At 42.6% G+C, this 25,323-nt stretch overlaps 1 protein-coding gene across 2 annotated transcripts in view; it reads right to left on the bottom strand.

Annotated features, from left to right (window-relative positions):
- The window catches only part of ULK4 (unc-51 like kinase 4), a 1,043,381-nt gene that overhangs the window by 554,980 nt on the left and 463,078 nt on the right, over positions 1-25,323 (bottom strand). For both annotated transcript variants that reach the window (XM_077269069.1, XM_077269068.1), the window contains exons 28-29: positions 16,900-16,951; positions 16,655-16,799 (exon numbers count right to left, since the gene is read on the bottom strand). In XM_077269069.1, coding sequence (XP_077125184.1) covers positions 16,655-16,799; positions 16,900-16,951 — 197 coding nt within the window. The remainder of the gene's footprint in view (positions 1-16,654; positions 16,800-16,899; positions 16,952-25,323) is intronic.

Raw genomic sequence — 25,323 nt, 5'->3', positions numbered from 1 at the left:
TGCAGAAAATGAACAATAACGTCTACTAAAAGTAATATAAAATGTTATAATTCGATTTTACATTTTCAAACTGATTTGCCAAGACTTTCCATGTTGCTTCTCATCTCTTTTGTTAATTATCTTATTGTAATTTTGTTGCAATTTCAACAAGGTCAGAGACTGAAAAATGTGGTTGTATGACATAAAAAATAAACCATTGTACTTAAACACAAAGTTCTGTGCACACTGCAGATATCTATGAAAAGAATAAATATATGGGTTGTGTTATGCATGAGTAAACAAGCAGCGGGTTACAGTAATTCAAAGCAAAAGCAATTTCTATAGCCTTCAGAATAAAGTACAATTTATTAAAACCACGCACTCATAATATGGAGATTAGTAAATATTTTACATGAAGTTAAAAATGCTGAAACAAGGAACAAAAGGCTGTGCTAGCGCCTCTCGAAGGGATATTTCTGATCCGATAACTCACAGAAAGAAAAGTTACAGGTACTGTAGCTGTGGATGGCTTAGAGAAGAAAACAAAGACCACTAAGTCATTCAAATAAATAATAATACTGTATATCACTGGAAAAGGGGGTACCCTGTTATGGTTCTCAATGGCAAGAGAACATAGCCCAGCAAACATAAGTACTAGCTCTTGGAAGGATGGAAACTAAACTGACCATGAACTAAACCTGCCGCACAACTAACAGTAGCCGGGTAGCGTTGCCTACGTTTTTTATCCCTAGACGCCCAGTGCCGGCCGGAGGACTAACTAATCCTGGCAGAGGAAAATATAGTCCTGGCTCACCTCTAGAGAAATTTCCCCGATAGGCAGACAGAGGCCCCCACATATATTGGCGGTGATTTTAGATGAAATGACAAACGTAGTATGAAAATAGGTTTAGCAAAATTGAGGTCCGCTTACTAGATAGCAGGAAGACAGAAAGGGCACTTTCATGGTCAGCTGAAAACCCTATCAAAAGACCATCCTGAAATTACTTTAAGACTCTAGTATTAACTCATAACATCAGAGTGGCAATTTCAGATCACAAGAGCTTTCCAGACACAGAAACGAAACTACAGCTGTGAACTGGAACAAAATGCAAAAACAAACGAGGACTAAAGTCCAACTTAGCTGGGAGTTGTCTAGAAGCAGGAACATGCACAGAAAGGCTTCTGATTACAATGTTGACCGGCATGGAAGTGACAGAGGAGCAAGGTTAAATAGCGACTCCCACATCCTGATGGAAACAGGTGAACAGAGGGGATGATGCACACCAGTTCAATTCCACCAGTGGCCACCGGGGGAGCCCAAAATCCAATTTCACAACAGTACCCCCCCCTCAAGGAGGGGGCACCGAACCCTCACCAGAACCACCAGGGCGACCAGGATGAGCCCTATGAAAGGCACGGACCAGATCGGAGGCATGAACATCAGAGGCAGTCACCCAAGAATTATCCTCCTGACCGTATCCCTGCCATTTGACCAGATACTGGAGTTTCCGTCTGGAAACACGGGAGTCCAAGATTTTTTCCACAACGTACTCCAACTCGCCCTCAACCAACACCGGAGCAGGAGGCTCAACGGAAGGCACAACCGGTACCTCATACCTGCGCAACAATGACCGATGAAAAACATTATGAATAGAAAAAGATGCAGGGAGGTCCAAACGGAAGGACACAGGGTTAAGAATCTCCAATATCTTGTACGGGCCGATGAACCGAGGCTTAAACTTAGGAGAAGAAACCCTCATAGGGACAAAACGAGAAGACAACCACACCAAGTCCCCAACACAAAGCCGAGGACCAACCCGACGCCGGCGGTTGGCAAAAAGCTGAGTCTTCTCCTGGGACAACTTCAAATTGTCCACTACCTGCCCCCAAATCTGATGCAACCTCTCCACCACAGCATCCACTCCAGGACAATCCGAAGATTCCACCTGACCAGAAGAAAATCGAGGATGAAACCCCGAATTACAGAAAAAAGGAGACACCAAGGTGGCAGAGCTGGCCCGATTATTGAGGGCAAACTCCGCTAAAGGCAAAAAAGCAACCCAATCATCCTGATCTGCAGACACAAAACACCTCAAATATGTCTCCAAGGTCTGATTCGTCCGCTCGGTCTGGCCATTAGTCTGAGGATGGAAAGCAGACGAGAAAGACAAATCTATGCCCATCCTAGCACAGAATGCTCGCCAAAATCTAGACACGAACTGGGTTCCTCTGTCAGAAACGATATTCTCCGGAATACCATGCAAACGGACCACATTTTGAAAAAACAGAGGAACCAACTCGGAAGAAGAAGGCAACTTAGGCAGGGGAACCAAATGGACCATCTTAGAGAAACGGTCACACACCACCCAGATGACAGACATCTTCTGAGAAACAGGAAGATCCGAAATAAAATCCATCGAGATGTGCGTCCAGGGCCTCTTCGGGATAGGCAAGGGCAACAACAATCCACTAGCCCGAGAACAACAAGGCTTGGCCCGAGCACAAACGTCACAAGACTGCACAAAGCCTCGCACATCTCGAGACAGGGAAGGCCACCAGAAGGACCTTGCCACCAAATCCCTGGTACCAAAGTTTCCAGGATGACCTGTCAACGCAGAAGAATGAACCTCAGAAATGACTTTACTGGTCCAATCATCAGGAACAAACAGTCTACCAGGTGGGCAACGATCAGGTCTATCCGCCTGAAACTCCTGCAAGGCCCGCCGCAGGTCTGGAGAAACGGCAGACAATATCACTCCATCCTTAAGGATACCTGTAGGTTCAGAGTTACCAGGGGAGTCAGGCTCAAAACTCCTAGAAAGGGCATCCGCCTTAACATTCTTAGAACCCGGCAGGTAGGACACCACAAAATTAAACCGAGAGAAAAACAACGACCAGCGCGCCTGTCTAGGATTCAGGCGTCTGGCGGACTCAAGATAAATTAGATTTTTGTGGTCAGTCAATACCACCACCTGATGTCTAGCCCCCTCAAGCCAATGACGCCACTCCTCAAAAGCCCACTTCATGGCCAAAAGCTCCCGATTCCCAACATCATAATTCCGCTCGGCGGGTGAAAATTTACGCGAGAAAAAGGCACAAGGTCTCATCACGGAACAATCGGAACTTCTCTGCGACAAAACTGCCCCAGCTCCGATTTCAGAAGCGTCGACCTCAACCTGAAAAGGAAGAGCAACATCAGGCTGACGCAACACAGGGGCGGAAGAAAAGCGGCGCTTAAGCTCCCGAAAGGCCTCCACAGCAGCAGGGGACCAATCAGCAACATCAGCACCCTTCTTAGTCAAATCAGTCAATGGTTTAACAACATCAGAAAAACCAGCAATAAATCGACGATAAAAGTTAGCAAAGCCCAAAAATTTCTGAAGACTCTTAAGAGAAGAGGGTTGCGTCCAATCACAAATAGCCTGAACCTTGACAGGATCCATCTCGATGGAAGAGGGGGAAAAAATATATCCCAAAAAGGAAATCTTTTGAACCCCAAAAACGCACTTAGAACCCTTCACACACAAGGAATTAGACCGCAAAACCTGAAAAACCCTCCTGACCTGCTGGACATGAGAGTCCCAGTCATCCGAAAAAATCAAAATATCATCCAGATACACAATCATAAATTTATCCAAATAATCACGGAAAATGTCATGCATAAAGGACTGAAAGACTGAAGGGGCATTTGAAAGACCAAAAGGCATCACCAAATACTCAAAGTGGCCCTCGGGCGTATTAAATGCGGTCTTCCACTCATCCCCCTGCTTAATTCGCACCAAATTATACGCCCCACGGAGATCTATCTTAGAGAACCACTTGGCCCCCTTTATGCGAGCAAACAAATCAGTCAGCAGTGGCAACGGATATTGATATTTAACCGTGATTTTATTCAAAAGCCGATAATCAATACACGGTCTCAGAGAGCCATCTTTCTTAGCCACAAAGAAAAAACCGGCTCCTAAGGGAGATGACGAAGGACGAATATGTCCCTTTTCCAAGGACTCATTTATATATTCTCGCATAGCAGCATGTTCAGGCACAGACAGATTAAATAAACGACCCTTAGGGTATTTACTACCCGGAATCAAATCTATGGCACAATCGCACTCCCGGTGCGGAGGTAATGAACCAAGCTTAGGTTCTTCAAAAACGTCACGAAATTCAGTCAAGAATTCAGGAATCTCAGAGGGAATAGATGATGAAATGGAAACCACAGGTACGTCCCCATGCGTCCCCTTACATCCCCAGCTTAACACAGACATAGCTTTCCAGTCAAGGACTGGGTTATGAGATTGCAGCCATGGCAATCCAAGCACCAACACATCATGTAGGTTATACAGCACAAGAAAGCGAATAATCTCCTGATGATCCGGATTAATCCGCATAGTTACTTGTGTCCAGTATTGTGGTTTATTACTAGCCAATGGGGTGGAGTCAATCCCCTTCAGGGGTATAGGAGTTTCAAGAGGCTCCAAATCATACCCACAGCGTTTGGCAAAGGACCAATCCATAAGACTCAAAGCGGCGCCAGAGTCGACATAGGCATCCGCGGTAATAGATGATAAAGAACAAATCAGGGTCACAGATAGAATAAACTTAGACTGTAAAGTGCCAATTGAAACAGACTTATCAAGCTTCTTAGTACGCTTAGAGCATGCTGATATAACATGAGTTGAATCACCGCAATAGAAGCACAACCCATTTTTTCGTCTTAAATTCTGCCGTTCACTTCTGGACAGAATTCTATCACATTGCATATTCTCTGGCGTCTTCTCAGTAGACACCGCCAAATGGTGCACAGGTTTGCGCTCCCGCAGACGCCTATCGATCTGGATAGCCATTGTCATGGACTCATTCAGACCCGCAGGCACAGGGAACCCCACCATAACATCCTTAATGGCATCAGAGAGACCCTCTCTGAAATTCGCCGCCAGGGCGCACTCATTCCACTGAGTAAGCACAGCCCATTTACGGAATTTCTGGCAGTATATTTCAGCTTCGTCTTGCCCCTGAGATAGGGACATCAAGGCCTTTTCCGCCTGAAGCTCTAACTGAGGTTCCTCATAAAGCAACCCCAAGGCCAGAAAAAACGCATCCACATTGAGCAACGCAGGATCCCCTGGAGCCAATGCAAAAGCCCAATCCTGAGGGTCGCCCCGGAGCAAGGAAATCACAATCCTGACCTGCTGAGCAGGATCTCCAGCAGAGCGAGATTTCAGGGACAAAAACAACTTGCAATTATTTTTAAAATTTTGAAAGCAAGATCTATTCCCCGAGAAAAATTCAGGCAAAGGAATTCTAGGTTCAGATATAGGAACATGAACAACAAAATCTTGTAAATTTTGAACTTTCGTGGTGAGATTATTCAAACCTGCAGCTAAACTCTGAATATCCATTTTAAACAGGTGAACAGAGCCATTCCAGGATTAGAAGGAGAGAGAGAGAGAGAGAAAGGCTGCAATATAGGCAGACTTGCAAGAGATTCAATTACAAGCACACTCAGAACTGAAGGGAAGGGGAAAAAAAAAAAATCTTCAGCAGACTTCTCTTTTCTCTCCTTTCTCTGTCAATTAATTTAACCCTTTTCGGCCGGTCAAACTGTTATGGTTCTCAATGGCAAGAGAACATAGCCCAGCAAACATAAGTACTAGCTCTTGGAAGGATGGAAACTAAACTGACCATGAACTAAACCTGCCGCACAACTAACAGTAGCCGGGTAGCGTTGCCTACGTTTTTTATCCCTAGACGCCCAGCGCCGGCCGGAGGACTAACTAATCCTGGCAGAGGAAAATATAGTCCTGGCTCACCTCTAGAGAAATTTCCCCGATAGGCAGACAGAGGCCCCCACATATATTGGCGGTGATTTTAGATGAAATGACAAACGTAGTATGAAAATAGGTTTAGCAAAATTGAGGTCCGCTTACTAGATAGCAGGAAGACAGAAAGGGCACTTTCATGGTCAGCTGAAAACCCTATCAAAAGACCATCCTGAAATTACTTTAAGACTCTAGTATTAACTCATAACATCAGAGTGGCAATTTCAGATCACAAGAGCTTTCCAGACACAGAAACGAAACTACAGCTGTGAACTGGAACAAAATGCAAAAACAAACGAGGACTAAAGTCCAACTTAGCTGGGAGTTGTCTAGAAGCAGGAACATGCACAGAAAGGCTTCTGATTACAATGTTGACCGGCATGGAAGTGACAGAGGAGCAAGGTTAAATAGCGACTCCCACATCCTGATGGAAACAGGTGAACAGAGGGGATGATGCACACCAGTTCAATTCCACCAGTGGCCACCGGGGGAGCCCAAAATCCAATTTCACAACAGTACCCCCTATTATACAAAGTGGCATTCCTACTTAACGCCTAACCTGCAGAATGGAATCCACAAAGTATTATTAGTAAGACAAATTCTGTCAAAGAAAACAGGTACATAAATGAGGGAGGTGCCAGTAACAAAAATTAAATTAGGTCATCTTTGGTCATTCACCCACTCACTTCAATTTTCTATTTGTCAGTTCCCTAATACCTTGCTAGTGGTCATGCAAACTTAGAGATTCTGTCACCATACTGAAGTCCCAAAACTGCAGACAGGCAATCCTTCTTGTCCTGATGGAGACCACTGAAGGATTGGGCGACTGATCAACATAATGTCATTACTTCTGGTCCTGGTGGAGACCAATGGGGCTATAGCTCTGAAGCAAAGTGGGTTTGGTGTTGTATTTAATATTTTATTTTACAAGGATTTCTTTCATCTGCCAGATCTTAAAAAAATACTGGAAAAACTATTTAAGATAACCTGTCATGTAATTCATGCTGGCCAAAAAGTGGATATGAATCAGAGCTTGGCTGCATGATTGAAGTCAGGTACATTTTTCTCTGAAGTGCTACGACACTTCAGAGTTGCAAGAAACAAGACTATTCCAGCTCCACCCCCAGCTATCTATTCATAGTGCTGATACAGGTGATTGACAGGTCTGAGACCTGTTAATCATTAGCTACAGTGCTGAGAAAAGACAGCCGGGTTGGCATCGGTCTAGTATCCGGCTATGGTCCCTGGCTGGATCTTTAAAGTATAACTACTCTGAAACTCCAGAGCATTTCACAAAATAATACACAATAATCAAAGGACATGTTCTCTTTCGCATGATAACAACAAAGCTGCAAAGCTGAATTAAGATTTTCAGAACACACTTCTTTTCCATTTATCTCCAATTTTCTGAATCAGCTTTCAACCTTCTTACAATAAAAAAAAAATAAATAAATAAATTAAGGCGTGCACAGACAAAATGGACCTTCACCATTTCTGAAGTCTCCGAGGAAATACATGGTATAATCATATTTATCTCACAACTTTCCTATTCCAAAGGCCAGGGAATGATTTAGTGGGTACGTAATGTACTCACTAGGTCGTCTTTACTAGACCATATTATAGAAGACTGAAATCAAAGTGTTTTCTAATAACATAATCCCTTTCAAAAAGAACTGTCAGATTTCCCCCCCCCCATCTCCCCCCAAAACTGGAGCACTACCAGGCCATTCCTCTCCTAGAATTGAACAGTGTGTGCATTCAATAAGGTGGAGAAGCTCAGAGACGGGTACACTTGCTGCTGCCTAATTCCGCACATTCAGGTTTGAAAGGGGATAGGGACTGAACGAACCCTATCCTCTCTGATATCAATTAAGGCACATTGGTGGGTTTAGGTGAATGTCAGCTTGGCCTGTCTCCTGAGCATTTCCACCACTTTGACTGCAAACAGTTAATTTTTTTTTTATTAAATATGAGTGGGCATAAAACTTTTTTAAAAGAAAAGTTTACTTTTTAAAATCTTTCAGCTAAATTAGGCCTCTCCTTGAGCTACTAAAGACACAATTAAAAAGTGCAAGAATAAAATGGGATAGTAATGTCTGCTGTTTGGGGGTAAAAAAAACAGCAGACATTCCCTTTAAGAAAGGGCAGAAATTAATAGGTCAAATGAGCTCTTGAATATTATATCACTTTTTAATTAACCATATTTCTCCGGTAGTTGCTAACTATACTCTGCTATTAAGTATCACTTAGCTCCTCTTTTACATTCCTAGAAGTCATTCAGGTCACTGAAAGTGAAGTCACCATAGGCAATAGATGATCTCTGTAAGCACTCGGAAAGGTTGTGACAGCTGTAAGGAGATGTACCTGCCCAGGCAAGCTGAATGAATTACTATTTAATGTGAAGCTGCAATGTGCAGTGGGCATATATTAATATTTACATTGCTATTCTTAATGATCCCCCTAACTGTGATGCAGCATAATTAGATAATTATAAGTCTATAACATCTGCAGTCTGGAAACAAAATCATTTCTCAGCTCCATCCACATAGCATCGCTACAATTAATAAATGTTAATTAGTCAGTCTAACTGTGTTACAATTGTCACAATATTCAGATATTCAAACTATTGTGTAAACTTTTAATGAAAATCCCAGTATAATACCACATAGACTGCACTATTTACATAACCTTAACACAGGCAATTCTGAATAAGAGTATTAGGCCATATATAAATAGTATGAGACTATTACAGAATATAAGCAACCACTGCAGCTATGGTATATGACGCCCAACAGCCAATTTAAAATGTACTCATTTTCTGAGGTTTCCGCTGTCAATGTGACATTTCATTATGACATAGATTTTAGCTGATAAATGTTAAAAAACTACATTGGTTGATTAGTTGACAATTACAATTCTATCTACTAAGAAGGCCTTGAAACAGACATGATACCTATAGACCACAACATATTGAACTAATATAGTCTGTATGTGCACTTTATAAACATGTTATATTTACTATGGGGTAGTGGCTTTATACGTGCTTCTTTTTGTAATGTAATGATGAAAGTCATTTTTTTTAAAGATCTTAATGAGTTATTCCCAAAATTATAATGTGATTTCAGGTTTTTTTGTACATACAGAATCAATCAATACAGTATAGAATCAACCAATACAACATCAATCAATCAATCATTAAATCTGCACCTATTATGCCCCATTAATGATGCAGATGACCCCTCCAGAGCGCTAATTAGCCACCAGATTTATCCTTCAGTAGATATAATGATGTCGATGTTGAGATGCAGCTTATGACTAAAAATATATATGACTTATGGATTATAGCACAGCTCAGCTTTGCTGAAGATCGCACTGATGCCAGCTGCATTTGCACATAATGACCTTGTATAATTCAGTAAAAAGAAAGGCACTTATGACCCTGTCTAATAAAATATCCTCCAGACACACTCACAGCTTTCTCATTGCCTTAACAGCAGTGTTGTAGCACAGCTCAGCTATGGTATGGTCAAGCTCTGCTATACATTCCAGCGTGAAAATGACCTGGCTCTGAAGATCCCATCTCCATCAACCACCAATGAAATGTGGGGTTTGTAATAGTAATCAACTTTGGTCAAATAGTTTGTCACGGTCACTACATTCAAATCACATCAATGGTCTTCTAATCTATATCAATAACATTTGCTCATTGTGAGAACTATCGATCTGTAAGAGGAAGCACACATAAAAGGAGTGTGAGGTCTGCAGCACTGAGAAGAAGCAGTGTGCTGCTGGGAAATGTAATTTTAGCAGTTAAGAATAGAACCACCCATTCAGCTCTGTGAAGTTGGATGCACAGAGGAGCAGAAAGAGATGAAAAAAAAAATACAAAAGAGAAACTTCATGTTGGACTTGTACTGTACATTAACTATATATAGTAAGGTAGATTCTATTTACCCTTCCTGATTCTTGCGCTGGCTCTCCACCACTGCCCTTGTCTCTGTTGTTTATCTGCGGTGGTAACGTCATGTCAACAGCACAGCAGGTAAACACGGAGCTCAGCGGCTCTGCCAATGTAGACACCAGCTTCTGAGCTCACTGTTTGGCTGCAGCACTGTTAACATGAACTCAACACAAAGGAAAAACAAGAAGCGCCAGGGCATTGGCATAAAGCTGGTACTGGACCCGGGAATGGCAAGTACTACTCCGTTTATTCTTTTATAATTACTTTAGTTTTTAGTGCAAAGTTTTCTGAAAGCAGACAACCTTTAAGTCTATGTTGCATTTACAATTTTTTTTTAATGGTGTTCTTTATTTAGCACACAAAGTGTCTGGCCACATGTTACCCTTTACCCCCAAAGGTGGCTTGCACGTTAGGCTGTGTGCACACGTAGCAGATTTTTCGCATTTTTTTCGCTATAAAAACGCTATAAAACCGTGAAAAAAATGATCACAGTAAGCATCCTATTTAATAGAATGCAATCCACATTTTTTGTGCACATGCTGCGTTGTTTTCCTGAGCGGAATCGCATTCCAGAAAAAAAACACAGCATGTTCATTAAATTTGCAGAATCGCGGGGATTCCGCACACCTAAGAATGCATTGATCTGCTTACTTCCCGCATGGGGCTATGCCCGCCATGCAGGAAGTAAGCAGATCATGTGCGATTGGTACCCAGGGTGGAAGAGAGGAGACTCTCCTCCACGGACTGGGCACCATATAATTGTTTAAAAAAAAAAAAGAATTAAAATAAAAAATCGTGATATACTCACCTTCTGATGGCCCCGGAGTCTTCCCGCCTCTCAGCGGTGCACGTGGCCGCTTCCGTTCCTATAGATGCTTTGTGTGAAGGACCTTCAATGACGTCGCGGTCACATGACCGCGATGACGTCGCAGTCACGTGACCGAGACGTCATCAAAGGTACTGCACACAAAGCATCTATAGGAACGGAAGCCGCTGAGGAGATCGGCTGTCTGCGGAAGGTTAGAATAACCATTTTTTAAATTATTTTTAACATTCTATCTTTTACTATTGATGCTGCATAGGCTGCATCAATAGTAAAAAGTTGGTCACACTTGTCAAGCACTATGTTTGACAAGTGTGACCAACCTGTCAATCAGTTTTCCAAGCGATGCTACAGATCGCTTGGAAATCGCTAGCATTCTGCAAGCTAATTATGCTTGCAAAACGCTAGTTTTTAGCGGGAATATGCATGTCAATTCCGCATGCGATATACCCGCAGCAGGAGTTGCAGAATTGCCGCGGAAATTTCTGCGGTAATTCTGCAACGTGTGCACTTAGCCTTAATGACTGGGACAATTTTTACAATTATGACCACTGTCAATTTATGCGGTAATAACTCTGGAATGCTTCAACAGATCCAGGTGATTCTGAGAAAGTTTTTTTGTGACATATTGTACATCATGATAGTGGCAAAATTAATTTGATATGACTTGTGCTTAATTGTGAAAAAAAAGAGAATTTTGGCAAAAACATTTGAATAGGTTTTGCATCACCACATTTTGAGAGCTATAGTTTTTCCATGTTTAGGCCCACAGAGTCATATGATGGTTTGTTTTTTGAAGGACAAGATGATGTGGGTGTGTTTATTGGTACCATTTTTGGGCACATGACATTTTTTGATTGCTTTCTATTCCAATTTTTGGAAAACCAGCAATTCAGGTTTGTTTGTTTTTTGTTTTTTTTTGGGGGGGGCCTTATACCGTTCCGTGTATGGTAAAATTATTATATGGCAGTTTTATTCTTCGTATCGATACGATTATAGCGATACCTCATATTATATTTTTTTTATGTTTTGGCACTTTTACACAATAAATACTATGTTATAGAAAAAAAAATTTATTTTTACATCGCTTTATTCTAAGAGCTATGACTTTTTTTATTTTTCCGCTAATGGAGCTGTATGTCAGCTTATCATTTGCAGGACAAGATGACATTTTCAGCGGTACCATGATTATTTATATCCGTCTTTTTAATCACGTTTTATTCTACTTTTTGTTTGTCGGTATGATGATAAAGCATTGTTTTTACTTAATTTTTTCATGGTGTTCACTAAAGGGGTTAACTAATGGGACAGTTTTATAGGTTGGGTCATTGCAGAAAAGCTGATACCAAATATGTGTACTTATATTGTTTATAAATCTTGTTTTTATACAAATAATTATTCATAGATACGATATCTTTTGTTTGTTTTTTTATATTTGATATTTACTAATTATTTTTACAATTATTTAAAAAAAGTTTGTTTTTTTTTGTTGTTTTTTTAAACGTTGTCCCACTATGGGACTATCATTCTTTGCAGGTTGATCGCTTCTACAGCATGGGGATGCAGCAGCATCCCCATGCTGTAGAAATTGTCAGCTCTGCATTGACAGAGAAACTTGCTGATCATGCACTTTTCCTGATTAGCAAGTTTCCTAGCTCTGGTGACCCGGATGTCATCAGGTCACCATGGCAACGATTGGGACCCCGAATCAAGCCGTGGGGCTTCTGATCCAAAGGTAGAGGAGCGGTCAGCCTTCTGCCTACTCCCGGAAAGATGAAGTTGCATTCGATCATATCATTTCGGGGGTTAAAGTACTGGGAGCAGTCTGTGACGGCTCCTGGCACTTAGTGCCAGGTGTCAGCTGTCAGAAACAGCTGACACCCAGCAGTGATCGCCCGCACACCCCTTCAGGGTACATGAACGGATTGCTACCGTATATACTCGTGTATAAGCTGAGATTTTCAGCGCTTTTTTGTGCTGAAAACACCCGTCTCGGCTTATACTTGAGTCATGGCTGGCGGGGGAGGGGTGTGTGGGAGCAGAATACATCATACACACCCTCATGGTGTCATCGCTGCATATCAGTCCCTGCATCTCGCTTCCTGTCTGCCTTCCTGAGCAGAGCGGTCACGTGGTACCGCTCATTAAAGTAATGAATAAGCACGCGTCTCCGCTTCCATAGGTGCGGAACAAATATTTATTACTTTAATGAGCGGTATCACTGACCTCTCAGCACAGGAAGGAAGACAGGTAGAGAGATGCCGGTACCCAAGATGCAGGGACTGATATGCAGCGCCAGGAGGGTGAGTAGGACTGGGGGAGGGTGAGCAATGCAATATTCACCTGTCCCCGCTCCACCGCCGCGCTGTGTCTTCCGGGTCCTCTGGCTGTGACATCCAGGTCAGAGGGCGCGATGACGTGGTTAGTGCCTGCCCTCTGTCTGAACAATCAATGCAGAGAGCCGGCATAGCTGAGGAGCAGCGGGCAGCGACAAGAGGTGAGTATGTCATTTTAATTATTTTTTTTAATCGCAGCAGCATTATATGGGGCATATTTTAATATGGAGCATCTTATGGAGCCATCATTCACCTTTGTTCATGTTCAGCATTATATGGGGCATATTTTAATATGGAGTATCTTATTGGGCCATCATTAACCTTTGTGCAGCATTAAATGGAACATATTTTAAAGTTGGATCATCTTATGGGGCCATCGTTAACCTTTATGGAGCACTATATAGGGCATATTTTTCTATGGAGCATCTTATGGGGCCATCATTAACCTTTGTGAAGTATTATATGGGGCATATTTTTTCTATGGAACATCTTATGGGGCCATTATCAACCTTTTACGGAGCATTGTATGGGACATATTTTTGTATGGAACATCTTATGGGGCCATCATTAACCTTTATGGAGCATTATGTGAGGCATATTTTGTATGGAGCATCTTATGGGGCTCATAATTCAATATGGATATTCAAGAACATTTAACCTATCGATGTCTCAATTAATTTTACTTTTATTGGTATCTTTTTGTTTTTGAAATTAATCAGTAGCTGCTGCATTTCCTACCCTAGGCTTATACTCAAGTTAATTAGTTTACCCAGGTTTTTGTGGCAAAATTAGGTGCCTCGGCTTACACTCGAGTACGTACGGTACATCTAATGTCAGAAAGGGGTTAAAGTTATTGGGAATATTTTGGAAGATCTAAACATGCAGAATTTATTACGGCACTTTAAAGCTTTTTTTTCGACAAGAAAAAAGTATGGTAAGGTGTTTTAATCCCCACATATCTCTGTGTAACAAATCAAAACATAATGAAAAACACCACCAAAGGAGCTATGAAAAATGTTTGAAATTTTGTTCATCATAATACAGCTATTTAAACAAGAATTGACAAATGTCCCTCAATTTTCGTGTTTTGCTTCACATTGTGGGGCATGGGTTGAGGGTTGATAAAGGATGGGATGTGCGTATACTTACATATTGTAATTTTTTACTTTTTTTTGCTATATACTATGCCTGATGAAGAGACTTGAGTCGTTTCTTAAGATGCTATTTGTTACCATTTTTTTTCAGTTAGATACTAAAAGTTATCAACCACTGAGGAATCTCAAATTTTAATATTTTGTTATTATAGATTTTTTTGGAGGGATGATCAAGAATAATTCAGTCCCGTGCTTCAACTGCAAGGCAGCCTTGAGTTGATTCTGGTAGAAGCCTGCTGTGCTTTTGGTACAGCACATTGGGGAAACACAAGCAGGCTTAAAATATAGGAAGACTTTTTTTTCTGTCCAGTAACAGTTTCTAGAAAGCAAGTCAAAATAAGTAAGGCTATGTTCACACATTTTATACATTTTAAAAGATGATTTTTACAGTACTAGTAAAAGCTATGAGATTTCAGAAATTCCTGACTGAATTGGAAAACTGTAGTGTTTTTAAATCTGTAGTATGTCAATTCTTCAACATTTTTGCAGCGCTCTTCTCTCAAAAAAAGAAATGAAAAAGTGCAACAAAGCTGCAAAAAACTTTATTTATCATCTATTGTACACAAAATGACACTTACAGTTGAAACCAGATGTTTACATACACTATATAAAAAGACACATATGGATGTTTTACTCAATATCTGACATGAAATCAGAATAAATCTTTCCAGTTTTAAGTCAGTTAGGATTATCATAATTATTAATATTTGCCAAATGACAGAATAAATAGAGAGAATGTTTTAAGGCATTTTTATTACTTACTGCAAAGTCAAAAGTTTACATACACTAAGATTACTATGACTTTAAACAATTCTGGACTGTCCATATGATGATCATGTGTTTGGAAGCTTCTGATATATAAAAATCCTAATGTATGTAAACTTCTGGTTTCAACTGTGTATTCTGCACAAAAGCAGCAAAAATGTTGCAAAATGCATTTAAACTCGCTTTTTGTAAGCAGATCTTTTTAATGCTTAGGCTGCGCTCCCACAATGAACTTTTATCACATTTTACTAGTGATGAGCGAGTGTACTCGTTGCTCGGGTGTCCTCCGAGTATTTATGACTGCTCGGAGATTTAGTTTTCATTACGGCAGCTGAATGATTTACAGCTACTAGCCAGCTTGATGACATGTGGGGATTCCCTAGCAACCAGGCAACCCCCACATGTACTCAGCCTGGCTAGTAGCTGTAAATCATTCAGCTGCCATGATGAAAACTAAATCTCCGAGCAGTCATAAATGCCCAGAGGTCACCCGAGGGTGCTCGGAAAAACCCGAGCAATGAGTACACTCGCTCATCACTACATTTTACATGTGTCAGGACTCTGGATTCCCTGTTTTCATTTGTGGTACTTTTCGCCCTTTTCCAAGATGGTGTCTGCTGCCTCGCTTCTGCTCATGTGATCCGCCTTCCCTGTCTTTATAACCCTGGTTCACATCCAACTCCTTGCTTGTGTATTCTGCTAGAATTCTGGCTTGTGCTCCAAGAGACTTTCCTCTTCAGATACTCCGGTCCGCCTCCTCAGCAAACCTGCTCAGCTCTCAGTGGTGTCTGTGCTGCAAGCTGTTTTTGCCTGTGTCTATCTGCAATCTTCTCCTGCCTGCTAGGACATGTAAGCTCTGCCTGCTACAGCCAATCTAGTTTGGTATCCGCTGCCAGTTTGACTGTTTCTGGACTCGAAGCTCTGCACTGCTTCTGGACTCTTTTCTAATGACTGCCAAACCTAGTATGAACTGTGTCTTATTATCTGCTTCACCACAGAGGGTGATACACCCATAAGACTTTGCCCGCAGCAGAGCTGCAAATGAACTACTCCTAAGAAGGACCTTGTTTGCTATTTACTTGAACTGTTGTGCACATGCTGCAGCCACGTTTGTGCCTATAAACACTGACTCTGCCTGCAGCAGAGCTGCTAAGGCACTTCTCCTGATATCATCTTGTTTGCTGTGTTTTGCTCACACCTTGCACCTGTGTCTATTTGTATACTACAGACTTTACACTGCACTTTGGTTCAGTTGCCTTATTTGTCTCAAGCCAAGAGATTCCGGAGCGTACCACTATTATTGCTACAACATGTTGCGTTCGGCAGGCACGTCAAAACGTCACACGGGGACCAATCCGCATACAACGCATGATAACACATGTCCCTGCGTACACAATGTTAAAGATCGGTACGCAGGAGGGACATATGCAGATCTGAAGGTAAGATGTACGCAGCCCTATGCTGCGTACACAAACGCTAGTGTGAAACCAGCCTTAACTAGTTGTACAGTTTTGCCATATCACAGCTATTTTAATCCAAGTTCAGTGTTCTGGAATTTGTGTTGATAACAGTACTTTTTTAATTTTTGTCATAACTAGACTAGCTGGGGGCAAAACATCTAATCTCCTTATGGTTGGCAGCATATTGGATGCCAATTATCTTTTGTGCCCGATTGTGGGTTAGGTGGGTGTGCTGTACTAACCACAATGAAATGTATTTTATACAAATGATACACATTTAGTCAGCCCATGAGGAACAGAAATTATATACCAGATAAAGAATCAAATTAACCCCATAAGCACAGTCATAGGACTTACTGTGGAAGTAAAGCCTTTCTAACCAAAGACAGAAAAGTGACGTTGGATTGAAGCCTCTCATTCCTTTCTTCAGCTACGGCCTCATGGTTTACAAGCAGTGATGTGGTTTCTGCAAGTAGCCGCAAGCTGAACAGCCTCCACTCCACTAGAAAACACAAAAGTGCCAAGAATGTTACCATGTAGCAGGGTAATTGAAACAAAATGTTGAATTTGCACAGAGGCTTACTTGATGTGGCCCAACTTACCATTCTGGCTGCACACCAGGGAGACTAAAGGTGGGAGGATAGCGTCCACAACCTAAAACAGTAAGAAAAGGCCTGGATTGAATTACTGTCACAGCAAAAATAGAAATCAGTTTCTCCACAAACTAAGGGGTTTTGCAGACAAAGCCTGTAATTAAAATGATCATCTGGATTTGTGGCGATGGAGAGATTTACTACACAAGACTGAAGTCCTTCTATAACCTCAGTTTTCAAACCCACTGTTGGTAGCAATAAGGTTTTGCCTTGTGAAAAGTAGAGATAACAAAAATGACATATGACTGTAAAATGACTTAGGATTTAGCCTTAAGTTATTTCACCAAAGTTACAAAATACATTAGAATTTTAGCAGCTTGAGTAGTTTTTAAAAATGATTATAGTAGGATGGTAGATTTTCTTACCAGATTATAATGGCTCAATCTATACACCGACTTTATGGGAACATAATTATAACAGTGCTGTTCCTAGGACATATCATCCTTACATTTACTTGCTCTTTGACACATATCCATGCAGCAGAAAAAATATAAAAAATATAGCTTCCACTATACTTTATACCCAGTAGAGACAATCTGTTGTCTGTGGCAAGCTCCTTTCCTCTTATTAAACCCTACTCACTTCTCAAGTCACTGACGGAAAAAGTGTAAAGCTACAAATATTTTTTACAACTTTTTGTTTTTTGACTCCATAAGGCTGCATTTACACGTTATGGATGGGAAGCATTTTTTTTCTTTGCCACAACTCTAATTCAATTGTAACAGTTGTGCCGTTATTTTGGAAAGTCATATCAAGACGCAGCCTATAAATGCAGCCTAAAAATGGCCTACAGCCCCTTTTCCATCATAGTTTGTTGCCATTTTCTTTTCTGCATGTAATAAGGAAAAATAGCACACAACCGGATATGTATAAACATATACGGAAGCATTTTGTATAACTGTTCCTCTAATAAAAAAAGAGAAAAATAATGATAATACCAGCATCTACATTTCCAGCATCATCTTATACATCATGGAAGATGGGAATAAAACAGGTGCCTCAAGATTACGCAAGATTTTGCCACTTCGTAGAACAAAACCAACACAATGTCGGCATCTTTGATGTAAGGATTGCATCACACCCAGTACTGGGACACTGAGGAGAACCATAGAGCTATGTGCCAATCATGGCCTAGGTTCAAACTATATAGATTTTCATGGACTAAAACAATGATGGCCATAAATGCTTGCTTATGGGCAGTGTGACCTCAGACCCCAGACCTCAGCCCATCAGTAGGATGAAAGGCTGAAATTTATCCCCATCCAGTTAACCACTCAAACGCCTGTCTGTAATCCAGGAGGTACAACTCAGCAAGCATCAGAAATCAAACAATTCAATTTCAGTAAACCCATTCAATAAGCAACTGCAGAAAACCCAGCAATGCATGTGCAAGGAATTCATATAAGTATACGCTTAAGGTAAATAAGAATAAAGCGCTTACCTACGATTTAATTAAACATTCTAGACAGCACTGAAGGTAACATATATCAAATGGCAATGCTTGACAGTGAAAACAAAAGTCACTTAAAAGGGCAGCCAAAGACTTTTCAGGTGCCAACTAAGAACTTGGAAATGTTCTCACAATCAATCTTATTGCTATTAAAGCCGCATTTATTACTAAGTCCAATTAAAGGTTAGCCACTTATGTAAAACATTAAAGGGTATTAGATTCATAATTAGAACTAGAACAGAGTATCACCAGCTATGGGACTTACATAATTTACAGAAAATCCATACTAGTCGCTTGATGAATGTTTATTGCGGTTATTATTATTATTATTATTATTTTAGCGCCATTTATTGTGCTTAACATGTGAGGAGGGGTATACATAATAAAAAAACAAGAACAGTGATCTTGAACAATACAAGTCACAACTGGTACATGAGGAGAGAGGACCCTGCCCGCAAGGGCTCACAATCTACAAGGGATAGGTAAGAATACATTAGGCGAGATTAGAGCTGATCGTGCACTGGTTTGGTCTATCGGTGGTTACTGCAGGTTGTAGGCTTGTCGGAAGAGGTAGGTCTTCAGGTTATTTTTGAAGGTTTCCACAGTAGGCGAGAGTCTGATATGTTGTGGTAGAGAGTTCCCACCTCTGCTTGCTTTCTGCTGTCTGTCATCTGCCACTTTACCATCTAGCAACATATTTTAATATGCCTGCTTAATGTTTGGTATAATTAATTTGTTGCATTGTATGTTTTACTCACTGTTTGATGTATATCCATAACTGTGGTCACTCTAGGTGTTATCTGGTGGGAGGTGTTATAGCATATAGATGTAGTCAGCCCCAATGTCTTTGATCATCTAACCACACCCTGGTGTGCTGGGCCCAGCTGCCAAATTATCCCTAATCAGATCCAAAAATCCATCTCTTCTGACCCAGAACTCTGGACTATAAATTTAGACATTTCCTTAGTGGTGCATGCATGTGGGGTGTATGCAAACATCCCCGAAGCAAAGCTTCCCAGAAGATAAGCATTGATCAAAAGGCAGTTACTCCATGGCAGTTAGTCAGGGCAGGAGTCAGGTAACCCACACTTTGCACTCCCTTATATCCATGTGCTTTATTCCTATCCTCCTGTGTTCCCTTGCCATCCACATTCACAGCCCCATCCCCCCTCCATCACGATTCATACACATCAGGCCCCTCTAAACTTCCCTCTCCCATGTACAACTCCCATGCACTTCTCACCTTCCTGAAAAACCTCAGCACATCTTGCCCAAACACGATGCACAAAAAAACTTCTTACAATTCCAATAACTACTTGCTCTGTATCCTCCTACTCCTTGTGATCTCGGGGGATATCTCCCCCAACCCTGGTCCACCATTCCCCAACCTCAAGGCCTACCTTACCTCATATCAAAACCACACTAATCTTATTAATATTACTTGCACTCCTTCATATTCTTCTTTTAATTGTGCCCTTTGGAATCCAGTATGTATGTAACATACTTCCCTTTCTGCACAATTACTTACTGAACAACTCTCTGAATCTGTTGGCCCTCACTGAAACCAGGATTCTGACACGGTCTCCCCTGCTGCCATTTCCCATGGTGGCCTACAATTCTCCCATTCCCTGAGGCCCACAAACAGACATGATGGTGGAGCCGGCATACTCCTGTCCCCACAATGCACCTTCCAGGTCATCCCCCCAGTTGCATCACTCTCATCCCCTTCTTTTGAGGTCCACACCATCAGGCTCTTCCGTCTCCTCTCCCTCAGAGTAGCGGTCATATATCGGCCCTCAGGCTCGCCCACCCAGTTCCTTGACCACTTCTCAGCCTCGCTGTCACACTTCATGTCCTCAGAACTCTCAACCCCTATACTGGGAGACTTCAACGTCCCCATAAATAGCCCCACTTCCACATCTGCATCCCAGCTTTTATCACTAACCACTACTCTCAGCCTCTCACAGCTCTCAACCTCCAAAACACACAAAGACGGTAACACCCTTGACCTGGTAGTCGCCCGACTCTGCTCTGATCTCCTACCTAGATAACTCACCGTTTCCACTCTCTGACCACAACATTCTCTCCTTCGCTCTCACAATCCCTCGCAAACCCCAGTACACTCCTACCTACCACATATTCAGAAATCTACACGCCATCAACTCTCATACACTTTCAGACACCTTACACTCATCACTGTCCCGAATCTCCATTTTCCTGTCCTGATCTGGCTGTTCACCACTACAGTGACACTACTAGAAGCACCCTGCACCAAGTAGCGCCCCTCACCCTCAGAACCTCCAAGCACAGCCCTGGCTCACATTGCTTCTCCAGCGATGCTCTGCAAGTGCTGAACGCTTATGGAGGAAAGCTCGCACACTAGAAGACTTCATCCACTTTAAATTTATGTTAAGAACCTGTAATTCAGCCCTTCACATCGCCAAACAGACCTACTAAACCACCCTGATCTCCTCACTATCCAACAACACCAAGAAACTTATTGACACCTTTCACTCCCTCCTCAGGCCAAAAGCACAAGTCACTATCAGACATTTGTGCTCATGACCTGGCATCCCACTTTATAGAGAAAATAGATTATATCCGACAGGAAATCAACTCCCAGCCTCTAAGTGCTGTGACTCACATCCCTCCATTTCCCCTGGCTCACTCTCCACATTTGATCCCACTACAGAAGAAGAATTATCCAGGCTCCTCTCTTCTTTTCATCCAACTACATGCACTACTGACCCCATTCCCTCACACCTCCTCCAGTCGCTCTCTCCAGTTGTCACATCTCACCTAACTACAATCTTTAATCTATCCCTCTCCTCGGGCGTCTTCCCTTCCTCTTTCAAACACTCTATCATTACTCCACTATTAAAGAAACCCTATCTCGAGCGCCTGCTCTACTCCCGCGTTACCCCTTAACTCTCCACTCACTCCCTCCTAGACACTTCACAGTCCGGCTTCCGCCCCCTACACTCAGCAGAAACTGCACTCATCAAAGTGACCAATGACCTTCTGACAGCAAAGTGAAATGGTGACCACTCTCTGCTCATTCTTCTCGACTTCTCTGCAGCTTTTGACACTGTTGATCACCATCTCCTACTCTCTAGGCTCTAGTCACTAGGCATTAAGGACACTGCTCTCTCCTGGTTCTCTTCCTATCTTTCTGACCGCTCCATCGGTGTATCATTCTTTGGCTCCACTTTGTCCCCTCTTCCTCTCATTGCGCAGCCAAAACAGTACATTGCGCAGCCAACACAGTACATTGTGCAGCCCACGTAGTACATTGCGCAGCCCACGTAGTGCATTGCGCAGCCCACGTTGTACATTGTGCAGCCCACGTAGTGCATTGCGCAGCCCACGTTGTACATTGTGCAGCCCACGTTGTACATTGCGCAGCCCACGTAGTATATTGTGCAGCCCACGTAGTATATTGCACAGCCCACATTGTATACTGTGCAGCCCATGTTGTATATTGTGCAGCCCACCTTGTATATTGTGCAGCCCACGTATATAGCAATGTGGGCATGATATCCCTGTTAAAAAAAGAATTAAACTAAAAAATTAGTTATATACTCACCTTCCGTTGGCGCCTGGATCCAGGAAGCGGTTACCGACGCTTGGGATCCACCGAAGCTCCGCCGAGCCGCTCGCGCCGGCCGCCATCTTCCGTTCCCAGGATGCATTGCGAAATTACCCAGATGACTTAGCGGTCTCGCAAGACCGCTAAGTCTTCTGGGTAATTTTGCAATGCATCGCCGGGAACGGAAGATGGCGGCCGGCGCGAGCGGCTCGGCGGACTACAGAGGGTGAGTATAGCAGGTTTTTTGTTTTTTTATTATTTTGAACATTACATTTTTTTACTATTGATGCAGCATAGGCAGCATCAATAGTAAAAAATTGGGGACACACAGGGTTAATAGCAGCTGTTACGGAGTGCGTTACCCGTGGCATAACACGGTCCGTTACTGCCGGCATTAACCCTGTGTGAGCGGTGACCGGAGGGGAGTATGCTGGGCACTGAGTGTGGGGAGTAAGGAGCGGCCATTTTCTTCCGGACTGTGCACATCGCTGATTGGTCGTGGCAATGGTCGTGGGCATTTTGCCCCGACCAATCAGCGACTTGGATTCCATGACAGACAGAGGCCGCGACCAATGAATATCCGTGACAGACAGAAGGACAGAAAGACGGAAGTGACCCTTAGACAATTGTTGTGAATTCTACTTTTAGGTTCCCTCCGGTGGTAGTAGGTGGTAATGCAGTTGTCCCTGGGTTGCAGTCCTGGTCAGGTGTGTCTGCTGATTGCAGTTCTGACTGGGGTATTTAGGTGTGCAGGATTCATTAGTCCTTGCCAGTTGTCAATTGTTGTTGGGAGGTGTAGGACCTCTGCCTGGTTCCTCCTGCCTTTCTGCCAAATCAGCAAAGATAAGTGTCTGTTTTTTTTTTCCTGTGGCACACATGCTGTGTGCTTCACAATTCAGTGCTATTCTTTGTGTTTTCTTGTCCAGCTTAGATTGTGTCAGTATTTTCTCAGTCTTGTTGGATTCTCTGGAGTGGCAGATATACATTCCATGTCTTTAGTTAGATTGTGGAACTTTTTGTATTATCTGTTGTGGATATTTTTGGAAGGGTTTTAATACTGACCGCCTAGTAATCGGTCCTATCCTTTCCTATTTAGCTAGAGTGGCCTCTTTTGCTAAATCCTGTTTTCTACCTGCGTGTGTCTAGTCTTCTCCTACTCACAGTCATTATTTGTGGGGGGCTGCCTACCCTTTGGGGTCTGCTCTGAGGCAAGATAGCATTCCTATTTCCATCTATAGGGGTATTTAGTCCTCCGGCTGTGTCGAGGTGTCTAGGGTTTGTTAGGCACACCCCACGGCTACTTCTAGTTGCGGTGTTAGTTCAGGATTTGTGGTCAGTACAGGTGCCACCGACTCCAGATAAAGTTTTCATGTGGCTCCAAGGTCACCAGATCATAACAGTACAACTGGCCCTGTTATGATCCGGTGACCCTGGAGCCGCATGAGACTATCTCTGGAGTAGGTGGTACCTGTACTGACCGCAATCCTAATACTGACACCGCAACTAGAAGTAGCCGTGGGATGTACCTAACCAGGCCTAGACACCTCGACACAGCCGGAGGACTAAATACCCCTAAAGATGGAAATGGGAAATCCTATCTTGCCTCAGAGCAGAGCCCCAAAGGATAGGCAGTCCCCCACAAATATTGACTGTGAGTTTAGGAGGAAATACGTACACAGGCAGAAAAAACAGAGTTTAGCAAAAGAGGCCCTTCTAGCTAGATAGAAAGGATAGGACAGAGTTCTAAGCGGTCAGTATTAAAACACTAGAAAATTCCACAGCAGAAAATACTATATACTACATCTAACTAAAGACATAGGATGTATATCTGCATCTCCAGAGAAACCAGCATGACAGAAAAATCCAAACAAGTCAAGCTGGACAAAAACACAATAGATTGCACTGCACATAAAAGCACACTGCATGCGTGCTACAGAGAACCAAAACAAGGCACTTATCTTAGCTAAAATGACAGCAGGGCAGTGGAGCCAGACAGAGATGCAATCCCTCCAAGATACAATGGACAACTGGCAGGGATTGATGGGTCCTACAAACTTAAATACCTAATAGAGCTTCAATAAGCAAAAACACCTGCCCTGGCCTATAATCCAGAAACCACTGCACTACCACTAACAACCACCGGAGGGAGCCCAAGAGCAGAATTCACAACATGGCCCATAATGAGTTAAATGCATCTCAGAAGAAGGGAAGAAAGGTGTTGAGCCATTTTTTTTTCTGCAGTCTATTCTGTCTTTTCTTCCCTCTTTATTTATGGGTGGCTGAGGAGTCTTGTGCCAGCATGAATGTTCAGGAATTAGCTTCTCGTGTAGACCAATTTGCTGCTAGGGTACAGGGTATTTCTGATTATATTGTTCAGACTCCTGCTTTAGAGCCGAAGATTCCTACTCCTGATTTGTTTTTTGGTGATAGGTCCAAATTTTTGGGTTTTAAGAACAATTGTTAACTGTTTTTTGCTTTGAGACCGCGATCCTCCGGTGATTCCATTCAGCAGGTTAAAAATGTCATCTCCCTGCTGCGTGGCGATCCACAGGATTGGGCATTTTCCCTGGAATCTGGGAATCCGGCCTTGCTTAATGTAGATTCCTTTTTTCAGGCTTTAGGATTATTATATGATGAACCTAATTCTGTGGATCAAGCGGAGAAAACCTTGTTGGCCCTGTCTCAGGGTCAAGAGGCGGCAGAATTGTATTGTCAGAAATTTAGAAAATGGTCTGTGTTGACTAAATGGAATGATGATGCTTTGGCGGCAATTTTCAGAAAGGGTCTTTCTGAATCCGTTAAATATGTTATGGTGGGGTTTCCCACGCCTTCCGGTCAGAGTGATTCTATGTCTCTGGCCATTCAGATTGATCGGCGCTTGCGGGAGCGTCAAACTGTGCGCGCTGTGGCGTCGCCCTTAGAGCAAAGTCCTGAGCCAATGCAGTGTGATAGGATTTTGTCTAAAACGGAACGACAAGGATTCAGACGTCAGAATAGGTTGTGTTATTATTGTGGCGACGCTTCTCATGTCATTTCAGTCGGCCCTAAGCGGACAAAAAGGGCCGCTAGTTCATTTACTATCAGTACTGTACAACCTAAATTTCTGTTATCGGTGTCCTTGATCAGCTCATTGTCATCATTTTCTGTCATGGCGTTTGTGGATTCAGGCGCCGCCTTGAACTTAATGGATTTTGAGTTTGCCAGGCGTTGTGGTTTTCCCTTGCAGCCTTTGCAGAACCCTATTCCTTTAAGGGGGATTGATGCTACACCTTTGGCTAAAAATAAGCCCCAGTTTTGGACACAGGTGACCATGCACATGGCACCAGCCCATCAG

This window comes from Ranitomeya variabilis, chromosome 6, assembly GCF_051348905.1.
Source record: "Ranitomeya variabilis isolate aRanVar5 chromosome 6, aRanVar5.hap1, whole genome shotgun sequence".
NCBI classification, from domain to species: Eukaryota; Metazoa; Chordata; class Amphibia; order Anura; family Dendrobatidae; genus Ranitomeya; species Ranitomeya variabilis.
This window is presented reverse-complemented; position numbering and strand designations above follow the sequence as displayed.